At 44.4% G+C, this 19,970-nt stretch overlaps 1 protein-coding gene across 1 annotated transcript in view; it reads left to right on the top strand.

Annotated features, from left to right (window-relative positions):
• The first annotated feature begins 525 nt into the window (after positions 1-525).
• The window catches only part of G9a (histone-lysine N-methyltransferase G9a), a 187,259-nt gene continuing 167,814 nt past the window's right edge, over positions 526-19,970 (top strand). Inside the window, exons 1-2 of the mRNA XM_050191012.3 lie at positions 526-628; positions 4,092-4,667. Coding sequence (XP_050046969.1) covers positions 4,106-4,667 — 562 coding nt within the window. The 5' untranslated portion in view covers positions 526-628; positions 4,092-4,105. The remainder of the gene's footprint in view (positions 629-4,091; positions 4,668-19,970) is intronic.

The following is a 19,970-nucleotide window of genomic DNA, read 5'->3' on the forward strand; positions in this document are numbered from 1 at the left end:
ACAAACCTCGTCAAATTTGGTGCATTGGTTGGTTGCCGAGAAAAACGAATTCCCCTTTTACACGTATTTAGATAGGAGCACCCGAGCTAAAACTTCCTCTTTGCTTCCTCTAAGCTACGTGAGGTACTAAATTCTTTTAGAGTGTGTATTTATTGGCTGCCTTCTGTCATGACATCACGCATACACCACTGACGCGAAAATCAGGGACAGACTTCGTAGGATACGATACCGAAACTGGTTGAGTGCTCTGAGGCTTGTTATTTTTCTGGGGTTTCGAGATTCTTCATTTAAGTTAAAATAAAAAGAGGTGAAACAGGTTGTGCCTGTGCCCCCAAATAAGTGCGCTCTGTTATGAATCATTGCTGTGACAGTATGGATTGTTTTAAGCCTCTGCATAGTTTTTGGCAAAACGCATCTGCAAAAGCATTGCGTTCGAGATCAGCGATCGCTGTGCGCAGGATTTGGACGCATCTAGTCCCCAAGCAATAACCGCAGTTCGTAACACTGCATTCATGGTCAAGCCAAGCGCTACCAGCGGCTTTCGCTGCGAACTGCAAGCTACTTTGGTTTGCTTTGGACGACGCGGCGAGTTAACCGGTGGCCGGCTCGAAAACTGAAATCAATTCTGGTGCGCTTGGCAGTCTTTGGCGTAGCTATTTAGAAGAACAAAATGTTAGACCTTATTCTCTGGAATATTGTTTATGGCAGGCATGTTACAAAACAGCAGTTATGTATTTAACGTGGAGCGCGGGAATTCCGCGCCTCCCTAAAACCTTATCAGCGTAAAACAAATCGTTTTCCAACGTGTGTTAATTTACGTTTAATCTGTGTGTGAGCCCTGAACAGCTTTATTTTTAAAGATAGCGTAATGGTTATCTTGTTAACATTAAGATAAGGCATATTTATAATAGAAGCCGCATGACCTGCATGAAATTGCCGCGTATTGCATGGTGTGAGGCATTAGATTAATTTGACGCGCGTAAAAAGTCGTGCTTGCTTCCTTTGCGTTTGCCCGAACATATTTATAACGGGCGCCGCATGACCTGCATAAAATTGCCGCGTATTGCACGTAGTGTGGCATTAGTATAGCGCGTCGAAACGATCGCGCTTGCTTCCTTTGCTGTTCGAGCGTATATGTAACAAGAGCCGGATGACCTTCACATAAATTGCCGCGTATTGCACGTAACGAGGCATTAGATTAATATAGTTCGCCTAAAAGATAGTGCTTGCTTCCATTGATGTTGTCTGTAAACGTGCATGACAGATCCGTGCTTTGGCTGAGTGAACGTCGAGTGAGCGTCCCGGAGGTGTGTTGCCTTTATTGCGAGTTTCTCACTCGACGTAAGCGCAGCAAGTAACAAATGCAAATGATAGGCTGCTCCACAGTGAACTTACTGTGTAGACATACTACTAAATGTACATAATTCCTGCGCTCTGTATGAAGTTTCTGATCCCCTCGGATTTTGATGTTGTGGTTTTGACAGTGTGGACTTTCACTTGGATTTGTGCGTATCGTATTGCAATATCTTGAAGTCAAACGAACTTGCAGCATTGTATTGCAAGATAAATGAACAGGAATTATGATTGTGTTGTTACTGCTTTTCCCACTAGAAGTAAAGCACGTTTTCATGGATACCTGCTACTACCATTAGAAAGTTTTAGATTAAAAGACGCAAGTGGGCTTGCATGCATAAGAACCCAGAGTCTACTTGGGTTTTGCTGGGACCGAAGCAGTTTGCATACACAAGTGGAACATAAGCCTTCTGTGTTCTGTAACCCAGAACTGTCTATCGTCAGGCTCGGACAGGTGCTATCTCGGCACTCTGTCTGTTGTCTTGGAGTAGAGGTTTGTGAATTTTTGAAACCGTCGAATAACGAATCAAACAGTGTCCTATTCGATTTGGTCTTTGAATCGAACAGTCACTATTTGTAAATGCGAATATTTTACTAATACATTTCAGTGTTTGAAAACATCAACTGCGACCAAATAAACATAAAATAGGAGGAAAAATGCGGTAAATTTTCATCCCTGCGGGCATAGTGTAGACATAAAACATGAGAACTGCATAATGGGGCAGGCTACGTCACTTAGGTAGCCATACTTCCATCATTCGCATTCTCTGAAGCCCCCTGTGCATGCAAAGAAACTACTTGTTTGCTCCTAAAACTCCGTTTATGCTTTTAATAAACACTGCTTTGTGTAACGACAGAAACTTGCTAACCTTAAGAATACTGGGATAGGAACATTGTTTTATATTAATTGGGATAACAACTTTTCATTATCATAAAAGTATTTGATATTGGTTTCGCTTGTGACACTATTCGATTCGGTCTCAAAAATCAGTGTTTGCGAACTCCTATCTTGGAGTGAAATTTAGTGTAAATAAATATGCATGTCTATTTGATGAACAAATTGCAAATTTTGGTGAAGTTGGCTGCCATGGAAAGCCGCTTTGCAACCAAAAACTCTTGTCAATAGACTTATTTTTGGATAAATTTCAAAACTACGTGATAATGCCATCTGGTGCCCATTAGCTCATTCTTACTTTCATTGGTTAGAGTTAAAAAATGTAATGGCCTATTTTGCAGGCTTTGTACAACAAGTACAGGAGAACTAAACTCCGACATCAAATTTCAAGGTTGGTTTATGGGAAAAAAAAAAAAAAAGTGGTGGTGGTGGTGGTGGTGGGGGGGTGGGGGGGGTGAAGGCAGATCCTAGCTATGCATTCCTCTTGCTTTTCCCCAGCAGCTGACTTGCTTGTAAATTGTTGCATCCAAAACGGGAATAGAAGTAGACAAGGAAGTTTGGTTGTTGCAGCAATATTTCCGAGTCTCTTATAATTGGTGTGCCAGTGTTGCTTTTCTTATGTTCTTTAAAGTTATTTTTTTGGTATCTTCCTTTATGTTTTCACTTCTTGAAAGGTTTATGTCGCCTGTTTTCTTAAGGGCATTGCTTGGTTGATACCTGATATTGTATTATTTTATTTTACTGTATTCCGAGGCATGCCAGGAAAACCACTGAACTGTATATTGGGTCTACTTTTATGCATGTATAAGCACAAAAGTTTCATCATGCTGGTATTTGTGTATTAGAGGTGTGCTATGCATTAGGAAGAACATTGCAAATATTTTTATATAAGGTTATTGGTTACATACAGCTGGCAATAAGTGTTGCCTCAATGGTAGCTGAAACGTTTGAATCAGGGAAGCTACTGAAGTAAACACCTGTTACAGGGCAGAGCATACAAGGTCCAGAAGATAGGGATTTGACTACACAGTTCATTGTTTCTGTGGTATTGCAAGAATAAATTTTACTTCTCATTCTTGTTTACAAATTTAAATGAAATGAACAGGCCCAAATGCTTTGAAAAAACAAATGTGCTCACTTTGTAGCTTATGTGATTGTGAATATCTGAGCTCTGTGTGATTCCTCGTTGCTCAAAACTTGCAGAACTTATAAACCGCAAGCTATTTATTAAAAATCGCAGTCTGGTTTAATCATGAGTTGTGGTGCTGCATTGTAGCATGTTCTTTAATGTCATGGCTTGTATTTGCTGTGTTATGACAGTAAAAGTTATCCTAATGATTTCTACCATACTTGTACACATGTAATTGTGACACCTTAGCTGTAATGGCCTGAAAATTATTTGTGCTTCTGAAAAGAGATTTAAGAAACCACAACACTTATTTTAAATTGTTTATAATGTTATAAGCCATCTGCATTGCTTTGCTGGTACTAATGGCTTAATGAATTTTTCTTGTCACTAAGCTGTATTTTCTTTAATGCAGCCATAACCTTCTGTAACTGGCCCTTTATTTTCGTCACCATATTAACAGACTTGGATAATTATTACATTTCTGAGTAAATCACTTATTTAAATACAGTTGTTTTGTATAGAGTGTTGTAATATATATTGAGCATTGGGGGGGGGGTAGTTTTACTAGGTTAAGTGAGGGAAAAGAGTTTTGTTTCTATTTCTGCACGAGCAGTGCAATGAAGTTTGACGTAAGTGCCAAAAGGTTTTGTTTTTTGGGCCAGAGGAGTAATAGAGGAAGTGGCCTCAGCAACAGAGTGCTATGCTACTGTACAGGTGCCTGCTGCAGCATGGGTGGAGGCCGAGCCCGCAAAGGCGGCAGCAACGGTGGGGGAGCGGAAGAGGCGCCAGCACGGGCCAAAATGAGTGCTCCTGGAGAAGCACAGCAGGTGGCCCTGGTACGGGTGAATACGGCGAGGAAATCCTTTCCTGCCGCTTGTGAGACCCACAAGAAGCACAGGAAAAGGTTCTTTCGTGGAGGCACCTATGGTCTATACCTGAGTGTCTCTCGGCGCAAACGGCGTCACCGCAAGGCCGGCTCAGACGAAAGTGGGACTTCTATGGATGGGGAGGCAACTGCACCTGAAACGGGCAAGGAGAACAGCTGCCCTGCACCATCAGCAGAGGCTCCAGCAGAGGAAAGTGCCAGTGAGGGAAACTCGCAGAATGGGGTCCAGCCTGGGGAGGGCTCTGCTGGTTGGGGCCATGATTCAAGCATTGCTTCTAGTGTCAAAAGTCGACAGCGAGTGAAGCGGCGCCTAATGGATGACCATGTTGATGTTGATGAAGTGAGCCTCTGCTCATCCAGCAGTCCACCTGACGGAGCTGGCAAGAAAGTTCCTCCACGCAAAGGTAGGTATCTATGAAGGTGTACCGCTACCCACCACAGGTGCTATCCTTGTGGTCGTACGGTCATCAAGTAAAATGCAGTCTTAGGCACATTAAGGACTGTTATAAAATATAACACCTGGCTTGCTGTCAAGAATGTTCATTACCATTTTCATTACAGTCATTAGCTTTGTTTGCCTACATTTAGTTTATGGTCTGGAGCACTGTTATTTTTTTCTGAATCCAATAGGTGCTAGAATATTTCTTCTTTATTTTGCAAGGAAACCTCTTTACTCTGCACAAGGAGAATAAAAATATACTATAGATTTTTTTTACTTATCGCTACAATCTGCCTGCTTTTGTAAAAAAGGCGTATTGAGCAAATTTTGGAATTTTAGGTTTTGCGCACCCAAAGTAAGGGGACGCAAACTGCAGGGTGTAAGAAAAAATGCAAATATGTGTGCAAAAGAATGTAAAAGGAGTACAAAAGAGGACTAGTAGGGCGCGGGGCTTGGTTACACAGAGGGTGTGGGGTTGTGCGCTGTTTTAAAACTCCCTCCCATGTCTACTTGAACTTACTTCAATTGTTATTCTCTGTATTTAGTTGTAAATCACAATTTCAATGGTGTAACAACTTTCATGTATATAATGCTCCCTTTATCCGTGTATTTTATTAAGAGGAGCAAATAGGCAGATAGCATGGTGTAATGAAAGGGAGCAACATACCAGTCAAAGTAGCGATGCTACTGCACACTTTGAGAAACTAACGTGCTTGTGAACTGTGCGGGCTGAACTGAAAGCCCGGGCCCGGGTCGAGTGAGGAAGTTTTTATGTGGCTCCATGCCAGGCTCAGGGCTAGGCGCTTCGGGCTCAGGTCAGGCACATGCTTCAGTTGGGCCTGTATTAGGCAGAGTCATCGTATTTGCAACTTCGTAAAACTGTCAACTGTAAAAGTTGCTGACATTGCAGAATTTTGGGTCAGTGGCATCTGCCGGCCTACAGCAATGCAGGATCATGATTTTCAGTTCTAAAAGACTGAGACAAAAAAATAGGGATAACACGAGTGCTGTCTCTCAACTGATGATTTATTAGGAACATGTGTCGGATAAATATACAAGTTAACAACAACGGGAAAAAAAGGGGAAAAAACTGTCAAAAGTGTGGTGACAAATTCGGCGGTCATATGGCCGTAGTGCAGTTAAGTGTTGTCTAGAAAATCAAACTGTTCAGCTAGAGTGATACATGGCTGGCTCACTCAAGAAATTTCATGGTTGTGCCCCTTAAGAATGGAAGTGCTTGTGAAATCTGGCAAGCTGTCACATGAGCGACAGTGATTTGATAAATGAGAGCTGGGTAAATGAGAGCTGATAAGTGAGAGCAAACTGAAATGTTCCCTGAACTAGTTTGGCCTATTTAAGCTGTGGCACAAGAAAGTGGGACTTTCTAAACGGCACCCATACAGCAGTGTGTAAAGCTGGTGGTGTGGTGGACTGTACATATGTTACCTTGAGTAGCCAACAACTTGTCTAGCAGATGTATGAGCGGCCTCACTGTCTGCTTTTCTCTAAATGACTGCACAAACACTAACGAGCTTGATTTTTTTGCCGGGAAGGCATTAAAGGCTGTTTTGAAGAACTTTAAGCCTGCGACTATAATTGTTGCCAGTGTAAAAAAGCATGCTTTCTCCATGTTGTCTTATCTCGGGTTGGAGCGGCATGCAGTGGCCGTCAAGGCAGCAAAGGCCAATCAAGAAATATTTTTCACCGCCGTAACTCACATGCCGGATGATCGTTTCAGAGCTATCATTATGGCACGCGACTCGTGGCAGCATGCTTTATCTGTGTATCTGTATGGCACTTGCACATATTGTCCATATTGGATTCTTTTGCAAACACCTTTAGTGCGGAACCTTGGATTAATTTTTACCACTTGGGGCTCTTTAATGGGTACTTAAGTATAAGTAACCAAGCGTGTTTTTTTTTTTTTTTCATTTCCCCATATTGAAATGTAGACGATGAATTAGATTTATCATAGTGTCATGGGCACCAAACAGAATACACATAAGAAGGGGACGGACAGCAGTGCTAGACAGATATTTGCTAGACAGCATGAAGTTATATATATTTCATTGCTATGGTGTTGAAGAGATGAGACACCAGATTGAGTAGTGGAAGGCTCAGAAAAAAGGCTCCCTAGACTGTCTTCACTTGGCTAAATTATTTTTCATAATAACAGCCACAAGCACAAGTAGTGAAAGTAATTTCCGTGAAACAGGTTACATTTTTCAAGAGCAGAAGACAAGCTTAAAAAAGAGTTGTTGGAGGATCTTTTGTTTCTGCACAAGGAATATTTAGACTTCTGGCGGTCTTAAATAAAAGTACTGCCTTACCTGTGGAGATAGTAATGCAAGAATAAATATCGAACACATTTTAGATACTTTGTTAGAGCAATGAAATAATTCATTAATGCAGTAGCAAATAAATTCTGAAATATATGTCCACAAATTTTGTTGTGTCCTAAAGCATAGTGCAACTTGCTACTGGTTTTAATTTAATTTCTTCATTTTTGTTCAAGCAAGTTGAATAATGTGGCATTGTTTCCTGCATAATTAGTTTAACATAATTTAATTCAGACATTTAACTATCCTTAGATAAATACTCCAAACTAACATGAACACTGCAAAACCTTGCAATGTTCTTGACGGAGGTGTTGTAAATAAAACATAACACAGAAAGAAAATCTATATTTCACTGAATTTTTCTTTTGAACAATGTTTTTAATGTTAAATAGCATGTCAATCATGTTCATTGACTTGTATTGATTCTTTCTGGCAGTACATGGGTTCACAGGGAATTAGCATGAATGAAGAAGTATAACATCTTAAAAGCCAATAACAGCGGAATTTCACTTTGACTAAATTGGTTATAAATGTGTAGCTATACTATAGTCTGAAGCAATCTTGGCAAAGCTGCAGGGCTGGCAATTGTTTAATCTTGTTGTCAGCAGCCTTTTAATAGATTCGATGACATTGTAGCACCAGTAGACAAGGACAAAAAGGAGACATTGACACCAAGATGCACATCGTGGTGTCTACTTCTCTCTTTCGTCCTTGGTGCTAAAACATTGTTCAAGTTCGTATACCAACACGCCTAACACACAGCACTGCTTTTAATAGTGCCTAAGCAGATGATGTGTGCACCTGCTGGTTAACGGCTATGAAAATGTTACGGGGTTAAAAACAGTCAGACGTGTATTTACAGAATATTTACAATAATTATATCAGCTCACAAGATGGTAGCCCCCGCGCGAAGCCCAGAACATCGTCTTCTTCCGACGATGATTAAAACATCTTCTTCATCAGCGTGTCACATGACCCGCAGCGGTTGAAGCACCGGCTCGGTGCTGGTTAGGAGGCGGGCGAGTGATACAACTTAAGATGCGCGACGTGGACCACGTCGGAGCGATGCGGAGCCACGGTTGGCTCAAGAGGGGCGATTTCGTACGTGACGTCAGTTACTTGACGCAAGACACTGTAAGGGCTGGAGTAGCGTGAAAGTAACTTCTCCGAGAGGCCAACGCGTCGCGACGGTGACCAAAGGAGAACCAGGGCGCCCGGTGTGTAATGGACATCACGATGGCGGGCGTCATATAAGCGCCGCTGATTCACCTGCGACTCCACAAGTTGACGTCGAGCAATGTGGCGTGCTTATTGTGCTTTGAGGATGGCTTCACGGGCATACTCGGATGTGGAATTCAGACTAGCAGGCAGAATGGTGTCGAAAGGTAACGTAGGGTCACGGCCAAACAAGAGGAAGAATGGAGAGAAGCCTGCGGTATCATGGCGAGACGAATTATAGGCGAAAGGAACGAACGGCAGCACAACGTCCCAGTCGCGATGGTCATCGGAGACATACATGGACAGCATGTCAGTAAGGGTGTGGTTAAGGCGCTCTGTTAGACCGTTCGTTTGTGGATGGTAAGCAGTAGCAAGTTTGTGTTTAGTTGCGCACGAGTGTAGAATGTCATTGACAACTTTAGAAAGAAAGTAGCGGCCTCGGTCGGTGAGGAGCTGTCGAGGGGCGCCGTGGTGAAGGATGACGTTTTCTAGGAGGAAGTCGGCGACATCGGTTGCACAGCATGTCGGAAGAGCCCGTGTGATTGCATATCGGGTGGCGTAGTCTATTGCTACAGCAATCCACTTGTTTCCCGAAGCAGACGTAGGGAAAGGGCCTAAAAGATCAACACCTACACGGAAGAATGGTTCTGATGGTACGTCAAGTGGTTGAAGGCGACCAGCAGGGACTGTGGTCGGCTTTTTGCGTCGTTGACAGAGATCACACGCAGCGACATAACGGCAGATGTCACGGTATAGACCAGGCCAAAAGAAGCGCCGACAAACGCGGTCATAAGTCCGTGACACGCCAAGGTGACCTGCAGTCGGTACATCATGAAGCTGGGCAAGAACAGTCTGACGCAGATGCTCAGGCACGACAAAGAGTCGGGCAGGGCCGTCCGGACACATGTTGGAGCGGTACAATATACCATCTTGAAGTTCAAACATGCGAAGGGAAGGCTCGGGCATTGTTGAAGTGAGCCGTTGAGCAAGGAGGGGTCCCAACGTTGTTCGGCTCCAATGTCGCGAAAAGCAGCCAGAGAGAGAACGGTGACAGGTATGCCGGCTGCAGAAACGTCAGGAGGGTCGACAGGATGGCGCGACAAGCAGTCCGCATCTTGATGTAAGCGGCCGGTCTTGTACACAATGGAATAGTTGTATTCTTGGAGGCGCAGAGCCCAGCGGCCAAGGCGCCCTGAAGGATCCTTGAGGCACGAAAGCCAACACAGAGCATGGTGATCAGTGATGACTGTGAATTGGCGGCCGTATAAATAGGCATGGAATTTACCCACTGCCCAAACGAGAGCCAGACACTCGCGTTCGGTGATAGAATAATTGCTCCCCGCAGAGAAAAGAAGGCGGCTGGCGTAGGCAATAACACGTTCTCGCCCTTGTTGTTTCTCTGCCAAGATAGCTCCAATACCGTGGCCACTGGCATCGGTACGGACTTCTGTTGGAGCTGAGGCGTCAAAGTGAGCGAGAATGGGTGGGGACGTAAGCAGCCCAATCTGCTCAGTGAAAGCACCAGCTTGCTCAGGGCCCCAAATGAATGCAGCGTCTTTCTTGAGGAGCTGATTGAGAGGGTGCGCAACGTTTGCAAAATTTCGGACAAACCGACGGAAGTAGGAGCAAAGGCCCAAGAAGCTGCGAACATCCTTGGCACATGTTGGCACGGGAAAGTCTTTGACTGCCCGTATTTTATCGTGATCAGGGCGTACACCAGAAGAATCAACGAGATGCCCAAGCGCAGAAATTTCACGACGACCAAAGTGGCACTTGGACGAATTTAGTTGTAGCCCCGCCTGACGAAAAACATAGGATCGTCGACAAGCGCTCGAGGTGTGTCGCAAAAGTCGGAGAAAAAATGATCATGTCGTCCAGGTAACAGAGGCAGATGGACCACTTGAAACTGTGTAGGAGGGCTTCCATCATTGGTTCATATGTGGCCGGGGCATTACATAAACCGAAAGGCATCACTTTGAACTGATACAGGCCATCGGGAGTAATAAAAGCTGTCTTCTCGCGGTCCATGTCATCGACGGCAATTTGCCAGTAGCCGGAGCGAAGGTCGATGGACGAAAAATATTGTGCTCCATGCAGGCAATCCAGGGCATCGTCAATGCGTGGTAGCGAATAGACGTCTTTCTTTGTTACCTTGTTGAGGTGTTGATAATCGACGCAAAATTGCCAACTGTTGTCCTTCTTTTTAACTAGTACAACAGGGGATGCCCATGGGCTGCAAGAAGGTTCGCTGATGTCTCGTGAAAGCATCTTGTCAACTTCGTGTTGGATGATATGTCGCTCAGTAGGCGAGACGCGGTAGGGTCGCCGGTGGATCGGGCTCACATCACCGGTGTTTATTCAATGTTTTACGACAGATGTTTGTCCTAGAGGGCGTTCTCCAAGGTCGTATATGTCCCAGTATGAGGCAAGGAGGCAAAGTAGTTCTTGAGCACGCTGGGGAGGAAGGTGGGGAGCAATCATTTTTGTTAGGGTATTCAAATCTGAAGGGACAGGGGGCGAAGCAAACGTTGAACACGACGAGCTGTCACAAGTTAAAGCCGAAATGTGGTACTCTCTGGCTGACATTATTTGCGCCAGGAATATTCCGCGCGGGAGTACTTGTGTACAGAGTGCAAAGTTCGCAAGCGGAAGGCAGGATGTGTTGTCCAAAATGGTAACGATGGTGTGAGGGAAAACGACGTTATGCGAGAGCAGGACATCCGGATTAGGAGATACGATGTAGTCACCGTCTGGGACAGGTGGAACGGGGGAGATGCCTATGTAGGTAACGGCACGGTGAGGGAGGCAAATATGCTCTGTGGAACATAACCGTATCGGAGCACTATCAGGAGGGTCAATAGCAGCAGATAGAGCGAGTTGCACAGCACCAGCAGAACAGTCTATCAAAGCGGAATGTGTCGACCGAAAGTCAAGGCCCAGGATGAGGTCGTGAGGGCAGTGCTCTAGTACATAAAATAAAACAGAAGTATGATGTCCAGCGACACTCACGCGAGCCGGACACATGCCAATAATGGCGGCTGGTGTTCCAGTGTCGATGACTTGGACCACAGGCGAAGGGGCAGGAGTGAGGACTTTCTTGAGACGATTCCAAAGCTGAGGATTCATCACAGATGCGTGAGCGCCAGTGTCAATCAGAGCCGTGACAGGTACACCATCCACGTTCGCGTTAATGAAGTTCCAATGTGTGGGCAAGGTCAAAAGAGTATTTTTGCGTCCGGTCGGTTTGGCAGCATCACCTCCAGGTGCTGCACCCGTTAGTTTTCCGGAAGGGTGCGCCAGAAGGAACTAGGGGACGGTGATCGGCGAGATGGGGGTGATTGGGAGAAGCGGCGACGTGGCGAAGTAGAGCAGCTAGAGCGGGTAGGACGAGAAGTGTCGCCAGAATTTGCTGGCTGCGTTTGCGGGGCGAACTGGGGAGCAGCATGAGGGCCGTGGGATGGGTGGTAGGACCAGGGGGTCGAATTCCACGAAGACCGGCAGTGACGTGAAATATGGTCGATACGGCCACAAGTGAAGCATATAGGCCTGTCGTCTGGAGTACGCCATTCGGCCGGGTTGCGATACCGCGTTGGGGCATTCAGGCTGCAGGTGCGTATGACAGTGCTGGACGGAGTGTAGTCAGGCCGATTAACTGAGCAGACGTTGGTCAAGCCAACGTTGGCCAATTCTTGGCGCACGACGGACTGTATCAATGAGACGGTCGCCTGGCAATTGTCGGGGCCATGGGTTGGGGTCGGGACAGGAGATGCGGCTTCTATTTCACGTCGGATGACATGGAGGATGTCATCAGAGCGATTGGGTGTGGGCGGCCTGCGGAGGTCTTCGCAGGTGGACGTAGCAGGCGTGTTGGGAAGGCGGGGAAATGGCTGGGCAATGCGGTGACTCTTGGCTTCAAACCGCCGGCATTCGGTAATGATGGCTTGCACAGTGGAAGAATTCTTGAAGACAAGGAGATGGAAGGCATCATCTGCTATGCCCTTAATGACATGTGCAACTTTATGTTGAATTCCAATGGCGGAGTCGGAGCAGCCGACGGACTCCACGAGCGAGCACTCGACTCTGGCGTAGAGCAACACCTCCAGATCTGTGAGTGGAACACAACCTGCACCGCCAGAGCAAGGCGGAAGCGGAAGTTCTATCACCGAGTTATGCTGGATACCTTGCGTGTTGTCATTTCCTTCTGCTGTTTGCTCCCAGCACCGCCGCAGCGGTCACTTGTCTCTTCAGCGCCGTTCACCTGTTTTTTTTTTAAAAGTGCGGAATGGATATCTCGCCAAGCGTGCAGCAGCTTTTGCTTCTTTGCGAGTCGTGACTGGTGGCGCCTCCCAGCAGACAAACGTGGTAAAGGAAATACGTCATGCAGAGTTCTGGTCCACTCCGCCAATTTTGGCGGAGCATCTTTTTGCGGCACAGAGCGAGCATGTCCTGGATGTAAGTGAGATAGGATTCTGTGCACGTCTGGACACGCGAAGCGAGATTTTTTTGGGCAGCGTGTTGACGTCCAACTGGCTTGCCAAACAAATCTTTGAGTTTCTGTTTACAAATGTCCCAGCTGGTAAGTTCCTCCTTGTGGGTCTGAAACCAGATGCGTGCCGTGCCCACGAGGTAAAATATCAGATTCGCGAACATGATGGTCTGGTTCTAGTGGTTGCTGGCGCTCACCCGCTCATGTAGTTGAAGCCAGTCTTCAACATCAGTGTTGTCGGTGCCAGAAAAGGTTCCTGGGTTGTGGGGTTTGGCTAGAATGACAATGGGCGTTGGTGCCGACGGGCCCGAAGCATCCTCGGCTTGAGCTGGCATTGTAGATGCAGCCAAGGAGCGCCCGCTGCGTAAATCCGTCTTGATAAGGATCCCACAACCTCCACCGCGCGCGAAGCCCAGAACATCGTCTTCTTCTGACAATGATTAAAACATCTTCTTCGTCAGTGTGTCACAATATAAATCATATAACATTGCCTCAAAGTATGTGTCGAGGTAGCTTAGTGGCTAAAATGTTGCGCTGCAGAGCTCAAGATCCCAGGCTCAATCCCGGCTGCCGCGGCCATATTTTGATGGGGGCAAAATGCAAAAACACCCATGTAATTAGGTTTTGATGCACGTTAGGGAACTCCAGGTGGTCGAAATTAATCTGAAGTCTCTCACTATGGTGTGCTTCACTATCAGATCCTGTTTTTGGCATGCAAAACCATGGAATTTAATTAAAATAATTACTTAAATTGCCTCCGAGATGTTCCTGCGTGCCATGGGCGGCCGGATGGATGTGGTGCCGAGTATTGGGAGGCCACGCTGAGTAGTCATGCAAATTTAGTAACGTGTCACTTCCAGCGAGGGGTAAGGGTGGCATTTTTTTTCTTCTAGTTTCGGTAGCAAATACATCTATTATGAAAGCGTTTCGTTACGTATCCACATATTTTTCTGATGTAAAATTTTGCACTGAGGCTGTACTGTATCTACACTATCTGAATCTTGGCTTTCTATATGGCTAAAAATTTCGTTGCAGTTAGCTTCTAACTTGATCGGAAAAAAAAAAAAAGCTGAGTTGTCTATGCTGTATGTGCACTATGCTTTTTTAAAAGCACACTAATGGCAAATATTAAGTCAATCTAAAGTGGTAGATTAATGCTCGTGAACATCTAAGGCGTCAATATTGCAAACAGAGCTTTAGTAATCAAGCAATTGAGGTAAATGCAGGACACGATTTGAGACTCCCCTGGGACATTCAAGTACTAGCCCGATGATGTAGGCACTCTTCATTATAATTTGCATCTAGTACTTAATCAATCATAATAAAAAGATCGTTGTATTGCATTATAAGACAGAAGAAAATGCTACTTGTCCAGTTCTATTCGAGTCTTAGAAAAAACTCATTGATGTTATCCTTGACAATGATGCGGATGGTCAATAGGTCTCATTTTCATTCGACTCTGCCACTTGTGTTTTCACGTTTCAGTAGTTTTGTTATTGAGTAATGCCGCACTGGTTTTGTTGGCTCGCGAAACTCACACAAACTGCAAGTAACAGAGAATGCATGTGATGTCGTGGGATGCCTGAACAGTCCATGCCACTTGACCAAGAGCAGGTGCATCGGCAAATTCAATGCTCTATCTTGGCTCGGTTTCTCCGTGGCTACACATTTACATTTTGCACAAAAAAACGTGGCACTGTCGTACGAGTGTCATTTTACTCCCAAACAGCAGTAAAGGGCGGTGATGGCATATGCAATGTCACCACTCTCCGCTCGAGGGCGGGAGATTTTAATTGCGCTATAAGTATGTGGACCCTTCATATGCAGTTTTATATAAAATATAAAAGTACTATATATATATATATATATATATATATATATATATATATATATATATATACCGTATTTACTCGATTCTAAGCACTCCCTTTTTTTCACGATCGCGATGCCCAAAGTGAGGGGGGGGGGTGCTTAGATTCGAAAAATCTAGAATGACCCCCCCCTCCCTCTTTTCGCAGCGACATCATGACGAGACGGGTGCGAGAAATAACATTTTATTTTTCAAACATTCAAAGGAAAAATCGGTGCAGACAGTGAACCTACCGCTTGTGTCGGATGCTCAGTTACTATCACTGCCACTCCAGTTCGTCGTACCGCTTGAACCGCCGCTCTGGGTATCCCACAGCAGGTCGTCTTCTGTTCTGTTGAAGTAGTTTGGGATCGAGCACTTCCTAAATGATTTGACCACAATGTCCACTTGGACCCGCTTCCACGCGTCCGAAATCCACTTTGCCATGGTTGATGGGGACGCTTTCTGCAGCTTTCGCCGTGCAGCCGTACGGTCCGGCTGTACGGCGTACTTGCGCCGCGGACCCGTGCCGCGGACCCGTGCCACCTCAGGATTCCAACGGCTCTGGCTCGATGAGAGTGAGCAAACGCGCTTGGTGGCCTTGGCTACACGCTCTTCCTAACAAATAGGGGGGGTGCTTAGATTCTCATGCAAACTTTTTTCCCAATTTTCTCACGAAAATAGAGGGGGGTGCTTAGAATTGCGAAAATACGGTATATATATATATATTAAATATTTACCAAAATAATCTCCAATAGAATAAGTGCAACATTGGACTTTAGTCAACCAAGGGAACAGGCTGGCTTCAGGAAAGGATACCTTACAATGGATCACATCCATGTCATTACTCAAGTTATCAAGAAATCCGCAGAGTACAATCAGCTTATCTATATGGCTTTCATAAATTATGAAAAGGCATATGATTCAGTAGAGATACCAGCAGTCATAGAGGAGTATAGACCGGCTACGTAAATATCTTGGAAAATATCTACAGAGATTCCACAGCCACCTTAATTCTGCACAAAAAAAGTAGGAAGATACCTACAAAGAAAGGGGTCAGACAAGGAGACACAATCTCTCCAATGCTAGTCACTGCGTGCTTGGAAGAAATATTCAAGCTATTAAACTGGGAAGGTTTAGGAGTAAGTATTGATGGCGAATACCTCAGCAACCTTCGGTTTGCCGATGACATTGTTCAATTCAGCTACACTGTGGACGAGTTACAACAGATGATTGAGGACCTTAACAGGGAGAGTGTAAGAGTGGGGCTGAAGATCAATATGCAGAAGACAAAGATAATGATAAATAACCGGGCAAGGGAACAAGAGTTCAAGATCGCAAGTCAGCCTCTAAAGTCTGTGAAAGAGTACGGTCTGTGAAAGAGTATGTTTACCTAGGTCAACTAATCACAGGGAACCCTGACCATGAGAAAGAAATTCACAGAAGAATAAAAATGGGTTGAATCGCATACAGCAGACATCGTGAGCTCCTGACTGGAAGCTTACCGTTATCATTGAAAAGGAAAGTGTACAATCAGTGCATTTTACCGGTGCTGACATATGGCGCGGAGACTTGGAGACTGACAAAGAAGCTTGAGAACAAGTTAAGGACCGCGCAAAGAGCGATGGAACGAAGAATGCTAGGCATAACTTTAAGAGACAGAAAGAGAGTGGTTTGGATCAGAGAGCAAACAGGTATAGACGATATTCTAATAGACATTAAGAGAAAAAAATGGCGCTGGGCAGTTCATGTAATGCGCAGATTAGATAACCGTTGAACCATTAGGGTGAGAGAATGGGTACCAAGAGAAGGGAAGTGTAGTAGAGGATGACAGAAGACTAGGTGGTGCGACGAAATTAAGGAATTTGTGGGTACTAGTTGGAATCGGTTGGTGCAGGACAGGGGAAATTGGAGATCGCAGGGGGAGGCCTTTGTCCTGCAGTGGACATAAATAGGCTGATGATGATGATGATGATGATGATGATGATGATGATGATGATGATGATGTGCAGTTTTTCTGTTAGACACAGTTCTTTAATGGTACCAAACAATTGCTGCAAAGTTTGTGGAATTAGTATTTTCAAAATTCACATTGACTAAATATTTGCCTTTAGTGTCTCTTTAACAACCCAAATGTTAAATCAGAAGTAGACAGAGCTGAAATTCACTTCCATATTACGAAACACAGATACTTGAATTGCTGGCTGAAAAATTGATATTAGAATGAAGCTGAATGAAGCAATAGAAATTCCTTGTTCCATATGGCAATATCATTGCACATGAGTGCTACCATTGCATGCCACCTGTTTGTATACAATAGAGCTGGAAGAGCTTCTAGCAGCATTGTATTATGGAATTCAGAAAATTGATAAACCAGTGAACTTCAGTTTACATTCCAGCCAGTTTTATTCTCTCAAATTCTAGCATTGTATCTTGCAATGGTTCTTTGAGATTTATGAGTGAGATGAAAGGACTAGCTGTGTGTACAGGAGTAGTCACGTATGCCTACGCTGTAATAGCCACACAACTATTTGGCAAATGTAATACAGGCGTTCATATCGCACAGTAATGCACAGGCATAATAAACAGGTGATGCCCTTTTTTCTTTCTTTTTTACAAGTTGCCAGCAACAACTGAAACACCTGATATTCGAATATTTTTCTATAGCAAAAAATTTGTGTATGGCTGGTATCTTGTAAATAACCAAGAACTGTAACATACTTCGTTCAGGCTGAAGGGCTAATGGGAAGGGCCGGGCTGAGCCGGGCCAAGATTGAAACACTGACCTGGGCTAGGGCAGACCAGCGCATGGCACTTTCGGGCTCGAGCCGGGTCCGGGCCAGAAAAAACAGCCAATGTGATGCTCTATAAAACACTCTTGCAATAGTATTATGAGAGCATCTTAGACTGCTTTGTTGCTCCCATTCATCACACCTATGTGGCGCTGCAAGGCACTTGAGCACTAACTAGGCACTTCATCTCTTGTAGAGAAGGCTTAATTAGTTACGGCAGTGGTGCAGAGTTTTTTATATTGCGCTTTCCCTAAGGCTTATGCATAGAGTTTGTTCACTGGACCAAGTACGTGCTTAAGTAAAAATTTTTATTCTTCTATCAGTTTTCATCTTTCGCTGTTTTTATTTCATAGAGAGGTATGTCACTTTACAGGTGCGCAGTTTGGGCAAGCTGGTAATGCATGATTGGGTGTAGGCAGCGCACAATAAATTCCCGTTTCTTTTTCCAAGAAACGGGAATACACGTAGCACTAACTTTAATTGCTTTTTTTTATTGATGTGAACCCTACAGCATTATGTAGGGATGTTAGTGCATTCTCGACGTGTTGACTTGTCATGATTTTGGAAATCCTAGTCCTTTTTTGGATAGGCAGTCACTACGGTGAGGGGGCCCCTTTTTAATTGATCGCATGTTCTGTGCACAGACTTGTGCTAGTTGGTACATATGGTGCATATGTACGGATTAACAAATACATTTGCTTATTTCGTTCCTAACCTATTTTGAAAAGAAATAATAGGAAAAAAAATTTAAAAAAATAAAGAAATAAATATTACAAACACACACATGGCTGGGAACGAGGGTCTTGCAGTCACAAATTCAATGTTTTCCTATGGTGCCACCGATCACAAACGAGAAGGGGGGGCTATTACACAGGTTCTGTATCGGCTGCTGTTGCCCCGTCACTACAGTGTTGCTACTACAGTGAGAGGCGCTCTCACTATAGTCGCTTCTCTTCCGCTAGCACTAGTGAAGGCTTTGACATGCAAATGTCACCAAGTCTAGTTATCATTTCTACTTTAATACACTTCAATAATCTCTGATTGGTTGGTAATGGCTTTTTCCAACAGTGATGGTTTTATGGTAGTTTGGCTTAAAACTGCACACTTTGTAATGATCTTGAAAGCCACCATTGTTGTTGACGTTATGATGCTATCTTAGCAGACTGTTTACACGTTAACCTGTTTGGCTAACATAGGCCGGAAAAAAGGCATGCAATAATAGACATTCTTTGCACAGCCAACAAAGCTGCTTTTGTGAACTTTGTCACAGCCACAATCAGCAGAACAAGAGGTCCTGGTGCCACAGCTTAGCCTCTGTAACTTATTGGGTAGATACAGAGCATACAAACATCATATCTGAGTGCGTCGCTATTTGTTTTCAAAGGGTGGGAAACACAGTATGTGGGACCACAGTAAACTTTTGTTTTTCCATGACTGCAGGTGAAACAATAGGACGTTTTCAACATATTTCTTAAAGGATCTTCTCTGCTAATTAGAACATGGTCAGGATGTTCTGCATTCACTAAGCCCCTAGTTTCTACATTAAAAGAAACATCACTGGGATGTGAACATGACTTTCACATAACATCGGTCAAATATTATTTTACAATGGTCCTTCTATGTGATTTTATTGAGCCAAGTGGAAAGGAAGCAAAGGCTTGTTGGAAAATGGCTTGTATAATCGGATGTGAAAGAAATGCTCCCATCGACAAGCACCTCATGTGTTATCTTGAGAGCAGCTAAGCATGTCCGAACAAGCGTTCAAAGGAACAGGAACTGCATTCAAGTAAACACAGTTAGTCTTCAGCATACCTAAAAACCTTGATTACTTTTCACTGGCCTAAGCAAGCAGAAATCTTGGTGTCAAGTTGAGCTGAAAGCAAGTCTCTGAGGACCATTGTTAAACGTGATCCAATGCACACTTGTTTTTTGTAGGTAAAGCTTGCCTGTAGGTAAAATAGGGAGGTAATGCAGGGTATTTGAATTAGGAAGGAACAGCGCCAACTAAGACGATGAGATGAAGTTGGCGCTTGTCCTGTGTCGTTCTCCCCACTTGTGATCGCTTAGTTGGCGCTGTTCCTTCCTAATTCAAGTATGCACCATCTAGCCCAAATGAATATTGTCCTGAAAAATGCAGGGTATCCTGACCATGTTCTGGTTAGCGTAGCAGAAGTTCTTTTCAGAGGAAAATGTGAGGAATCTCCTACTGGCTTCATCTATGACCATGGTAAAACACAAGTTAGGTGTGATCCCACATATTCCCGGCGTTTCTTACCACTTGAAAAAAATAAAAATAAAAATAATAATGCACTCAGGTGGGAAGGTGGTATGTTCAGCATCCAATAAGCCACAGAGGCTAAGCTGCCTCACAAGTGCAAATTCGTTGGCTGTGCAGAGCATGTCATTTATCATGTGCCTTTTTTAGGACCTATAGGGGCCAAACAGGCAGATGTGTGATGCTCTCCGAGTATCACAACAATAATGATGGCTTACTAGATCATCATTGCAAAATGTAGGGTTGAGGGCCAAATTTCAATAAAATTATTGTTGAGAAAAGCCGTACGTAACCAGCTAATCAGAGCGA

Source organism: Dermacentor andersoni, chromosome 1, assembly GCF_023375885.2.
Source record: "Dermacentor andersoni chromosome 1, qqDerAnde1_hic_scaffold, whole genome shotgun sequence".
NCBI lineage: Eukaryota > Metazoa > Arthropoda > Arachnida > Ixodida > Ixodidae > Dermacentor > Dermacentor andersoni.